This window comes from Aulonocara sp. 'chitande type north' Nkhata Bay, linkage group LG23 (assembly GCF_057382095.1).
Source record: "Aulonocara sp. 'chitande type north' Nkhata Bay isolate Kocher_YH1m ecotype deep benthic linkage group LG23, A_spYH_male_GT1.1, whole genome shotgun sequence".
In the NCBI taxonomy this organism is placed as follows: domain Eukaryota; kingdom Metazoa; phylum Chordata; class Actinopteri; order Cichliformes; family Cichlidae; genus Aulonocara; species Aulonocara sp. 'chitande type north' Nkhata Bay.
Window position 1 is genome coordinate 24,388,372 of NC_141365.1, and position 12,716 is coordinate 24,401,087.

At 41.3% G+C, this 12,716-nt stretch overlaps 1 protein-coding gene across 2 annotated transcripts in view; it reads left to right on the forward strand.

Moving 5' to 3' along the window:
* The window catches only part of LOC147301864 (receptor tyrosine-protein kinase erbB-4-like), a 367,641-nt gene that overhangs the window by 243,532 nt on the left and 111,393 nt on the right, over positions 1-12,716 (forward strand). For both annotated transcript variants that reach the window (XM_086284333.1, XM_086284335.1), the window contains exons 4-8: positions 4,493-4,627; positions 6,902-6,967; positions 10,059-10,177; positions 10,946-11,087; positions 11,788-11,901. In XM_086284333.1, coding sequence (XP_086140459.1) covers positions 4,493-4,627; positions 6,902-6,967; positions 10,059-10,177; positions 10,946-11,087; positions 11,788-11,901 — 576 coding nt within the window. The remainder of the gene's footprint in view (positions 1-4,492; positions 4,628-6,901; positions 6,968-10,058; positions 10,178-10,945; positions 11,088-11,787; positions 11,902-12,716) is intronic.

A 12,716-nucleotide genomic window follows, 5' to 3' on the forward strand; every position in this document is an offset into this window, starting at 1 on the left:
TATTTCACTGCCAAGAGAGCTGTAGCAAAATGCTGCACCAGAAGCCGTCTTGAACCAAACATGACCTGACCATATGGCATTAGAGGCCTCAGCGGCCGTATACATGCATAAAACGGCATGACTAGGAAGTGTCACCCAGAGGAGCTGAAGTCTTTTGGTTGAACATATAGACGATCAAAAGGGAGACAGGAGATTTTTTTCTTTTTGTACCTATTTTAGAGACTGCATAGTAGATCATAGTGTATTTTTCTATGGAGCTGAAATTAAAGAAGTGATGTGGAGCTTTGTGATTGATATGAATATTACTTCATCTCAAATCCTTCCTGCTTTGGTTAGCTGGAGCTCAATTCATGTAAGAAAGTGTCTTTCATAGTCTCCTATAGTAATATCCCACTCATTCAGACATTTTCTTTATCATTACAATGGGTGAAATCTGCTACTAACCAACGTATCTCTTAAAGAATAAGACATTTTATTGCACAATTTACAGATTCATACGTTGTAATTGCTTGGATTGGTTATGCATGTCATGACTGGAAGTTTCTCACTTTTTTTTTTTTACTGTAGAATGATGGTTACATCCAACTTTGACCACTGACCCTTTTGATTGGACTCCCACAAATTGTCATAAGTATAATGTGTCATCAAGACTGCAAGGCAAACAGTGTTAATTAAGGCCACCTTTCAGACCTTTGTCACTGATATCAATGTGAGTTTTGAGTCTGTAGCCCAAGAATGATCAAACTACTGTTTGGTAAATGCATTGATGCAATGGCACCTTGCTAGTCCATTTGAACACTCAGAATTACACACTCTCTAGCATTCATATGCACACTCACTCCAGTGGATGTATTGGGGGCAACCAAGGGTTCACCTTGAACTTTGACACATGAACTGGGTTAGCCAGGGATCGATCTGATGACTTTCCGATTGGTATTGGATAGACTGTACCACCTACCACAGTAATTCTGCAGAATAAGAGTGAGCCGATGTCATTAAAGGTGCTCAGGTGTTGGGAAACTGAAAGACATGCTTCATGTAGGTCATGTGTTATTAACCACATTTCCCTAATGATAATAAAAAGCAAAATGAACCAGGATTTGGTCCACAATCTTAGTCAAGACTTGTCTGAACAACTATTCCATGATTTATCATTGCATTTGCTTAATATGTCCAGTTCATTTCACGACCACCACTGACCGGACCAGTTTTCCTGTATCAAATAAAATATTTCTATATCTAAGATCAAAATGATCAAAGTGAACAGAATTTTTCCGCAGTGTTTTACAAAATGAGTTTGAAGGTGCATACCGCAAAACCAAGGGAAGATGCATGACTAGGGTTCATGGTTGAGTCAGAAATAGTATATAAAAAGAGGAGGGCCTGGGGAGGAGGTGGGTTACAAAGCAGCTTGCAGATGGACAATCACTGTTGTGTAAAGTAATGTTTTCAATGCAGTGTATATGGGTTTCCTGAACTGATTGGGGGGCGATCGTGGCTCAAGAGTTGGGAGTTCGCCTTGTAATCGGAAGGTTGCCGGTTCGAGCCCCGCCTCAAATAGTCTCGGTCGTTGTGTCCTTGGGCAAGACACTTCACCTACCGCATACTGGTGTTGGCCAGAAGGGCCAATATATGGCAGATATGGCAGCCTCGCCCCACAGGGCAGCTGTGGCTACAACTGTAGCTTGCCTCCACCAGTGTGTGAATGTGTGTGTGAATGGGTGGATGACTGGGTGTGTAAAGCGCTTTGGGGTCCCTAGGGGGGACTAGTAAAAGCGCTATACAAATACAGGCCATTTACCATTGTGTGGAAAGGGTATTAAGTGAATCGGGAACCTCAGGAATTCGCATGACCTCAGGAATTCGCATGATAAGGTGGGGCCAGGTTTCACAATGAACACACCCGAAACTCTGGCTGATTGGGACCCACACCCAGTTTCACACCTTGGCTCAGGCGATTAGAGGATCATCAGGGGGTCCTTTTGTCCCTCTGTGGGGGGTCACTCCCACTAGGTTTATATCTGGGACTCTCCACCATTTGACCTTAGAACTGAAGAAGCTTCTCGGATGAGAGGTGAAACGTCTTCAAGCAACTTAAAGAAGTCCAGACGCTTTTCTTTGCAAGCTCCTTTGACTACGATGACCTGGATGACTGAGAACCTTCACAGACAGGTATTAAGTGAACCATTGTCTGATGTGGGTTGAGTAGGAAGGTACATCTGTAGATCAGATGAGATTGCTTAATGTGCAACATGTTTCCAGAGATTCATATATTCTGTCAAGTCTTTCTTTTCCAATTTCTTGCAATTGAACGATGGCCCCATGCTTGAAAACAGATTATAAATAAATGTAATTAAAGGAAAATTAGCTGAACCTTGCTTGTTTGTGCTTCACAACATTTACACAGCATTAAGAGTGCTTTATGTGCCTGTCAAACACACTGCACAAAACCTGCTTTTTAGTGTGTCGGCCTTTATTTACAATGCCGAACCAATACTATGTCTTTTTTCAGTTACTGGACAAAAAAGCCTTCAAAAGCTTTTCAAGGTGTTACCCTAGCATAGCACACCATTATAAATCCTCACTTGCAGCTGCAAAATATGAGAGGCAACATCTGCTGAGTCTGTAGTTTGACATAAACTAAAACATCCTTCAGAAACTTCAAGGCTTTACAGTGTTTTTATCTCATAGGCAAGACACGTAACAATCCAGCGAGGGATGCTCACTTCTAGCCAGTTGTAAAAAGAGGTCATTTTCAAGCAAAGTAGGGCCCTCACCCAGTCGTGGTGGAAAGATGCCTGACACAAGCAAATGTCCGATGAGCCTGTGTGTGTGTAAAACCTATAATCTTGACCTGTTACGTGCTCCCTGATGACCTTGTCTATGTGCACAGTATGTCTGAACTAATGGGTTGTTTGTTCAAGGATCTTTAGAGGCGTGAAGCGGCTCAACAACAAAGCCCTCTATCACATGAAGGAGACTTAAGGGAAAACACGAAATGCACATATGGACACATCTGCCGTCTGAAAAATAATTAATCGGGGTTCGGTAACGGATGGCCGTTCATTTCACAGCTATTTTTGAATGCTATCAAAGCATGCTGATGGTGCAGTCCATGTGCTATTTGTACAAGCTTCTTCTTCCTTTTTTTTTTCTCTCCAGCCGCCATCCATGAATGTTAAACACGCCCAGATAAATCGTCCATTGTGACGGGAACATGATTACATGAAGCTGCGGCTGTAGGCCATTCAGCAGGCAGACAGAGCGCCATGTCACCTCTAAGAGAGCTTTGAATAAATGTCCCCGTCTCCACCAAGGCCCACTTCTTTAATCAGGGTGTCGGATGGTAATGATTAGCTTCCTGTGTGTGTGTGTGTGTGTGTGTGTGTGTGTGTGTGTGTGTGTGTGTGTGTGTGTGTGTGTGTGTGTGTGCTTCTCAGCAGTCGAATCATAAGCGCACGGCGTGGAGAGACAATGCCCTTCTTTACCTTCAGCTAATCCAGCCCTAATCTGAAGCACATTGTTGCTTCTTTTTTCATTATTAAATTTCATTTATTTTGACAAGTACTTTCATGGAATCATATTCAAGGAGAAGGAGATGCAAGATGATTGTATCTAAATCCCCCAAATAGGTTAAATTATATAGTCTGCTGGTATCCCAGAGAGAAAGAAACACAGATGGGGGCTGTTTTTTCCCTTCTGCTTTGGGTCACAACTCAGGAGGGGGGGATTACTGCAGCATCATTTCATTCAGTCTCTATATCCAAAACCTGGATTAGTAACAGGGAGAGGGATTAGAATGTATTATCACTATCCATGCCCAGGCATCTGTTAAGGGCACTGGTCCTTGAAAGGAAACATATTTTTGCTATTAAGCAAATGCTGGTTGAAGTGCCTGCCTTTGTCTTTGGTGTGTTGGCTCTCACTGTGGAGTAGGTCACGAAAAGCTCCAGTTCCAGTTATTTTCTATGAGACAGTTTGATTGTTTGGGCCGCTTAGGAGTCTTGAAGTTAATAATTCAACAATAAAAAGAAAAAAGTTTCAAGATTTAAGTGCATCTAAACTCCGAAGCCATGCGCTTTCTCTGCTCCAGTTTTAATTAACACAACAAGTATCATGTCTGCCTGTGACATTCAAACTCATTAACTCTGAAGATAAATGAAATTACTTAATAATACTCAGCGCATAATTAGGAAATCAGACTGGCGTATAGTAGGAGTTTCTTTAAAATCCATTTGCTTAATTTTATGAGGTACTTTCTATACAAATATCTTTGGACTTGGCATAGAATATCTGTGTGCATTTGTCAATAGCATTTATCGTCATGCTCAGATGCGCTTCAGGGAACAGCATATGCAGCGTGGTACTTTGAGACAAAGAGAAGAGTTAACCTTGAAGTATTGATTTTCTGCCATCGTGCACATGTACTCTATATCCACGGCTATGTGCTCATTTGTCTCTTTCTCTCTCCTTTCTGTTTCTCCTTGTGCAGAGATACTGAATGGGGGCGTTTATGTTGACCAGAACAAATTCCTGTGTCACGCAGACACCATCCATTGGCGTGACATTATCAAGAACCCCCAAGCTGAGCTGCTGGTGGTGCCGTCCAACAACAGCAACAATGGATGTGAGTACAGAGTGAGGGTGCAAACCGGTAGAACCAGTAGTTTTTGATTAGATTAACCTTCTGACCTCTAAGTCACTGGTGATGCCCCCAAGCAATGAACACTTAAGTTCTTGTTTTAAAGAAGAGGTAAATGGGATTTTATAGGCTAAAAGCACCCCGGTAGACCTGAAGTGGATAAGTAGAAGAAGATGGATGAATGAAGGATGGAGGTTTCGGAACAAACTGGCAAGAAGCTATTAATCCACATAGCCAAAAGTATACATACAGACTCAAATATATACATATATTCACTTAAATCATTTAACAGTTTGGTGTTGAAAGTTCAATAATGTCTTTTAACTCAACAATACCAAGCCCTGTAAACTTCTCATTAGTGATCATGATAGACTACAACTGGTAGTTTCTCTTTGCCAGCATAAAAAAGGTTTGTTTGACAGCACTAATGGGGTTAAACACTATTCAAAGCAATGGGAAAGTCCAATGAATTCAGTGAAGCTCTAAGAAGAATAATAGGAGATTTACACAGCTTTGGAAGGTCTCTACCGGCCATTTCTAAACAACTGCAGTTTCCAAAATCATACAGTCATTAAATATGTGTCATTCCACCCTGGAAATAGAACAAAATTACCATGACATTCATGCCCATGATGAGTGGATGTAACCTTCTGATCACAACTGTATATACGTCATATACAGGTTTAATATGACAGAAATACTTCATCTCTGGCACTGAAACCACATCCACAGCTGTTCAAACCTTCTGTTTGCATGGGGCAGCCAATTATAAGAAAGCTGGCTTAAGGAAAAGTTAAAGGAATGAAATAGGACTGTTTCAAGCAGTAAATGAACTAACAGGCAGTTGCACTAAGGCCCAGTATAAGATACCTAAGGTTCATTTTAACTGTGAATCATGCAAAGCTTCTCTACTAGAGTCCAAGAATAAAAATGTGGAGCAAGATATGAATGTAATAGGTGCCCTTTAAAGTATCGTCAGTGAAATGTTAAAGTGGCACATTCCAACATACTGTAGAAACACACACACACACACACACACATCCAGCAGCAATCACGCCCTATCCTCATTCTGTTTGCCTGGCGGTCATTTGGAAGCAAAATCACATAGTGTTAGATCAGCGCGTGAACCTTTCTATTGTAGTGGTATGTTAACGACTTTGCAGCAAGGCCCATGGAGCTGCTGTCTGCTGTGGTCTTTTTAAATCTCAGTGAATCTGACAGCTGGTTTGAAGCTGCCCACTTCCCTTGTTACCCAACCGCCTCACCCCCTTTGTGGTCCCGGCTGTCCCTCAGCTCCCTCTGCTTTGGCCATAACAGGCGTCAGTATCCGGCGGACATTCTGTCAGAGGAACTGGCTGCTAAAGACAACTCTTTCAAACTTTTCTGTGCATTTATGGACAAGCCTTTTGCTCATTTTGAGGGATGGAAAGCAGTTTCTTCAGGGTCTCTGTATCAAAACGTGTCAGGGTGAACAATGGGGACAGCTGTGGCACCGAGTGGTAGCAAAGACATAGACAATGGGGCAAATGAAAAGGCGTTATGACCTTTTTTTTACACTTTGCAGAATGAACAGAATACAATCTGACTAGCATGAGCAGGGATCAGGACATCATGCAAAGCCTGTTTCTAGACAATAAAGGTTGGGGAAGACCCTGTACAAGTACAATGTGCGTGAAACGTTGCTATTTTGTTGATGAGATGCCACTGATGTAGGAGGAAGGGGATGAAAAGAAACAAAGAACAGAGGAGGTGGGCCAAAAATGACAAGAGAGTTTGTGGGAGTGGAGGTTGCCAAATTGAGGCCCTTTGCCAAGTTGTAGTTAGTATTTAACATTAACAACCCCACAGTGGGAGTGGTTGAAGGGGCCGGGTGACAATCTGCCTCACTATTCCACTTACTCTGTAATTAACCCATAGTCAATTAAGTCTTGATGATGGGCCACAGGCAGATGAAGGCTGTGAATGCTCTGTCAGGTCCCACTTTGCCTGCTAGCTCTTGACGGAAGGGAGAAGAAGCCTGTCTTTCATGCTCATGTTTCTCACAGGCCATGAGTCGCCAGTGACTTGAAATCTATTGTTGGATGAGCGGAGGAGATTCGACAGTTCTGTCACTGTCATTAGTCAAGCAGTTTTAAGGGCATGCACGAGCGAACGATTAGGTGTTTGATGTGTGTGGGGGCAGTGTCTTTAATGTGTGTTTGTGTCAAAACTACGTCTAAAGTTTGCAGAGAGTTCTCTGATGTACGGTGTCTTTTGCAGGCAGACGCTGTCATCGCTCATGTAACGGACGCTGCTGGGGCCATCAGGAGGACCAGTGTCAAACTTGTGAGTGCACTATCGCAGTCCCACCTCAAAACGCTGATTCACACGTGATGTAATGTATTGCTTTCCCAGTATAAAATTAAAAATTCTTTCCTATTGCCCTTTACTGATATCACATGCATGTGTAGCTTTACTTCTTTGCGGATAAGGCCAACTAAAGTCCACATTAGGTGTTGGGTAGTTTAATGTCAATCAGAAGACTTTTACCCTGCAAATAAGGGGTGGATCAACTTGGCCAACAATCCCTGAACTTGCTGGTTAGACAAACATCATCCTTTGGGCTGGAAAACTTTTTCACAATAATTACTTATATTGAAAGCTCAATTTTCCATTTGTCTATGGTGCCAAGTTATAAATCCCATTCTGATAACACAACTCCAAAGCTACACCCTTTATTGTAAAGGTAACACTGTGGACCAGTGCTACATGTATTGAAGTTAAGAGTGGTGTCAAATAGCTATGCACAGAGAGAGACAGTCATGTGAAAAAGAACGTTTTCACATTACGTGGCCCTCTGGGGTACATCTCATGATTCAGGAGCTCGCAGAACCACCTTTAGCTGCAGTAACTTGAAGTAATACTTTTCTCTATGACTTTATCAGTCTCATCATTTTGGATGAATTGTGACCCACTCTTCTCTACAATGTTGCTTCAGTTCAGTTCACGGGGCCATTGCAGCACTTTCGTTTTTATCTTTTTCAGCCATTCTGTTGTAAATTTGCTGCTTTGCTTTGGGTCATTCTCCCATTATATGAGCCAGTTTGAAGTAAATTTAAGTTGTTGGACTCACATTTGACGCAAGAGTACTTTGGTAGTACATGGTGGATTCAATGACTTTAAGGTGCCCAGGTCCTGTGGCTGCAAAATAAGCCTGAATCATTACCCCACCATCAATCAGCTGATATGTGTTTGTGCTGATATGCTATATTTGGTTTTGTGTGTCATGACCAAACATCTCCATTTTGCTATCGTCTGTGCGAAGGACATTGTTCCAGAAGTCTTGTAGTTTGTTCACTTGCAACTTTGCACTTAGCTTTACTGCTATGTTGTTGTTGTTTTTAGAAAGCAGAGGCTTTCTCCTGAAAATGCTTCCAAACAAGTCTTTTTCTAGTTGTACTCTTATGAACTTGAACATTTTAGATGTTAACTGAGCCCTTTAATGAACCAAGTTTCATCATGGTAATGGTGTTTTAGATGTGCCTATATGTATTTTTGGCAATTTGGACAAAACCAAGCTAGTTATTCCCTAAGACAGGCTAATAGTGTTCTAGATCCAATGCATTCAAACACATATAAAGTATATCATTAGATTTGTGGAAGTGTGAAAAGGTCAGTTTGTGAAGTTTAAATGTGTTATGTTCATTTTAGTGAAAATTTAGACTGTGAAATCTAGCAGTTTATTGGCTAAGCTAGGCTAACCTTACCCTGCAATGCAAAGGCTTGGGGCCTAATATCGATGTTCTTAATCTTACAGTTATGAAATGTTGTTTGAAGACATTATTTCTCTCTGATTTTTCAGGGCTAAGCTAGGAACAACCAGGATATTCTTTTCACTTCAGATATAGACAGTCTAGTGTTATGCCAGTAAGCTATGCTAACCAACCTACGACTCATTTGCCTAGCATAAGTCATTTCATTTAAAAAGAAAAAAAAAGTACAACCCACACAAACAATAATTCATTTTACAACTGAAAAAGTTTTTCAAAATCTATTTATGCAAAGTGCAATAGCAGAACTCAACATAAATACTGAGAAGTAGGCTAATGAAATTCTTTTAAATCACTTATTAGTTTAAGGCCAAGTGACCCCTTGTTTTTACTGACTGGCAGGAGAAAATTAATGATACTGTAAAATCTGCTTTAAAATAATCTGTAATCTCCAGTAATCTGCTTTGGGATAGATTTGCTTTTTAAGCTTCATGAGGACTATCCTATTTTTTTCTTTTTCTTCTCATTTTTATTAAAGTTGGACACCAAGCTTATAGCCAATATCTAGAAAATGTATTATTAATTATAGGTAGGAAATAACTGTTCATCACCGTGTAGCAATACTTGGCACATAACAAATAAAAGGAAAAAAATGAGATACCAAAGGAAGGAGTTTAACTAGAGAAATGTTTGTCGTTCATATAATTACAGGATGTTCCCCTCATGGAAAGACTTACAGAGGCTCTGGCTTGTTTTTCTTAAACTAACAGACTAATAGATTACAGAGGCTTGGTTTTTTTTTTTTCACTACTGCATCATTATGTTCGCAACTCAGCACAGAGTGAGCACAGCAGTTTTTAATGCCTGGGCTTCAAGCTCCTGCTGACTCTCTGGCTGGTCTATATCCTTCTTTATCAATACAGTGTGGGAGACTGTCCTTTATCAGAAATGTTGGCTGATGAAATGGGGACAAGCCACACATTACTAATGATACTTACACAGCTCCCGTTAAACTAGTTGAAATAAAATACAGAGAAGAAACTGGAATGGCAGTAAATATTTCCCTGGTTACTGCAAAAGTTGGCATATCAGCGAGTAAAGCCAGGCTTTCTGGGAATCAGAACAGTTGGACGGCGTCTTTGGCCAATTGACTCGCTTGGCTGAAAGCACCCATTGTATAAACACTGATATGGCGAATCTGTGAGATTCAGTTAATTTTTTCCAAACTTTATGTATCTAGGGAAAACCAACTGGGTTTCCACAAGCAAAGCTCCCCCTTAGATTCATTCCTGGATGCTGTCAAACACTATTTTCAGCTGTTCGGTCTCTGAGCTGAAGCTTCGGAGCAGTTAGAGGAGAAGAGTCTTCTTCAAGGGTTTCCAAGGAGGTTCTTGAGACAGAAGACAGTGCTTCATGTTTTTAAAGTACGTCTGTGCTTTCTAGGCAGTGACTCTGTGGTCGCAAACCAACTTGGCTGACCTTTAGGTTGCTGAAGCCCCAAATTTCTTCCTGCCTACATGCGACTGTGAGCAGTTGTGACTAGAGAGGAAGGTTGAGCGTGGTGGTATTGTCTCTCTTTATGAGTGTGAATGTATGTAGATGTGTGTGCGTGTCTGTGTGTGTGTGTGCCAGACCTTTAAAATTCAGTCTTTCCACTTCTGTTGCAGTGACAAAAACGGTGTGTGCAGAGCAGTGTGACGGTCGATGCTTCGGGCCTTACGTCAGCGACTGCTGCCATCGCGAATGCGCCGGCGGCTGCTCCGGCCCCAAGGACACGGACTGCTTTGTACGTCACACACACACACACACACACACACACACACACACACACACACACACACACACACACACACACACACACACACACACACACACACACTTTCTCACTCTTTAACTCTCTTTACTTCTTTTATTTCTGCCTTCAACACACACGTACAGTGACCAAAAAAGAAAGAAAGAAAATCATCCTATCTACACTCATCCTTCTTCCCATTCCACATCTTTTGTCCAACATCTGTTTGCCATCCTCCCCGCCCGAAAATGATCCACTTTGTTTACCTGCTGATAAATTGTTTGTCATTTTATGGTGCTGTAAACATCTTCCACAGCGGCGCTCTTTAAAGGACAAATTGGGGATTCTGTGTCATAATTAATATCCCTTTTATCACCTCAAGTTCTACCTTTTTCCTCAAACTGGTGCATGACTTCCCTGCACATGCTGACAGGGATGATATTGTAGTTGTAATTCACAGAAAGGCTCATCCAATTCAATTACTGCTGTTTCCGCCTGTGGCCACAGACGACAAATCACTTAAGAGGTTTATGGGAAAACATTTCACCATTTACATCATGGCTGTGGATCAATGGCTCCAATTTTTCTCCCATTTGGCGTTCAAAGAGACAAAGGAGGGCCGCATGATTCGCATGTCGCAATCCCACGTAAAAATGAAATGCTGCTGTAATACTCTTTCGCTCATGGTGACTTATGCAGGAAAATCACAGCCCTCCTCATTTGCCTTCAACCTAGCTCACTGCGGTTGTATTCCCTCTGCAGGCTTGCACCAATTTCAACGACAGCGGGGCCTGCGTGACCCAGTGCCCTCAGCCCTTTGTGTACAACCCGACGTCCTTCCAGTTAGAGCACAACCCCAGGGCGAAATACACCTATGGAGCCTTCTGTGTCAAGAAATGTCCACGTAAGTCTGCACCTAGTTCTCAGCGAACGCAGTGGACATCCAAGCAGCTGCAAAATGATCTGGTGTGTGTGCCATTACACAACGCTACGCCGCAATAACATAGATGCTGATAATAACGCTCGTAAATAAGTCTTTGTTTTTTGTTTTTTAGAATCTGTGCTGGCGTCTGTTGATGAGTCATTTATCCCCTGTCAATCCTGAAATTGGACCCCAGGCAATTATTTCAAGTCAAGATAGATTACTCAAACATAAATCAAACATAAATAAAGTGTGTATCTCAATCAGCTAGTTGCTATGCCATCTGCTTCAGCTTCTGGCAGCTGAAAAAGCTTAGCTCGTTCTGTCATTAATAGTGAAATATTTCAGCGAACGTGCATTAAAATTTGAGTGACATGAAGAGACTGCATGTTCGACTTCTACTGATCATCAGATGATCATACCACAGTATGGCTTTCCTGTTTCTGCAACCAAGTACTTAGCTAATTCATTACTGTTTCTCATTGATATAGACCATTAGTTTTGATCATTACACAAATGTGATTAAAATACAATCAGTTTCATACAATTAGAGGGGTCCTTCCAGGAATGTGCTTTGATTTTTATAGTATTATATTTCAAATTTACTGTAGGGGGTTGTATGCGGTATGCTAAAAGACTGGTGAAGTGCTCTAATTCAGATTTTTGCTGCTTTTTCTATCAGATAACTTTGTCGTGGACCACAGCTCCTGTGTGAGAGCATGTCCCAGCAACAAGATGGAAGTGGAGGAGAACCGGATTAAAATGTGCATCCCTTGCACAGACATCTGTCCAAAAGGTAAACCCAAGCAGCGATTTCTGAAAATAAAGTGCGAAATATATAGTTCCTTCAGTCAACTTGTGCTGAATGTCATATTAAAGTGTTTCATGCCTGTTAAACACGGTAGACCAGTTCTGTGAGTCAAACTACTGAAGTAGAAGCCTAGCATACACCTAGCAGGGAAGTTACTAATTAAACAAAATGAAACTTAAACCTAAAGGAAATACATAAACAGGAAAGTTACAAAACAATTTGCATTGCCTTTTGGAGACAAAAGTGCTAATATTAGCTTATAGCTTAGCAAACCACCCTCTGGCTCTAAAAAAACAAGGTAGCAAAAGCTGCAATTCTAAAGTTATAGGTATAAAGCATATACAAATCTGTGGATAAACCAGGTGATTTCAGCAAGAATATCTTTAATTTCCTGTATGGAGAAACACAAGAGGGACCATAGAGTAAATAATGACAGAGCAAGATCTGACCTACACAGTCATTTTCAGTCAAAACAGAAGCTAGAGCAGCTGTTCGTCATAAATTCTCTATGCACTTGTAATGCAAGATTTTTCAGCTTTTGTTGTGCAAAGCGACCACAGTTAATTGCTCAAAAGCTTATTCTGTAATAGGTTCAGGTCTATGATTTGTCAACTGTTCCCCCAATCAGTCGCCAGAAGTAAAAAAATAATAACCATATTTCTATCCCAAGGGAAAAATTCCCCAATCAAGTAGTTGCTTGAGATTGGCAGTTGCTATGAAACTGATTGCTAATGTCCCAATCATGAAGCCATAGAGACCAGTCAGTGATGCAACCACACTGAAAACCACTAGCAAAATGC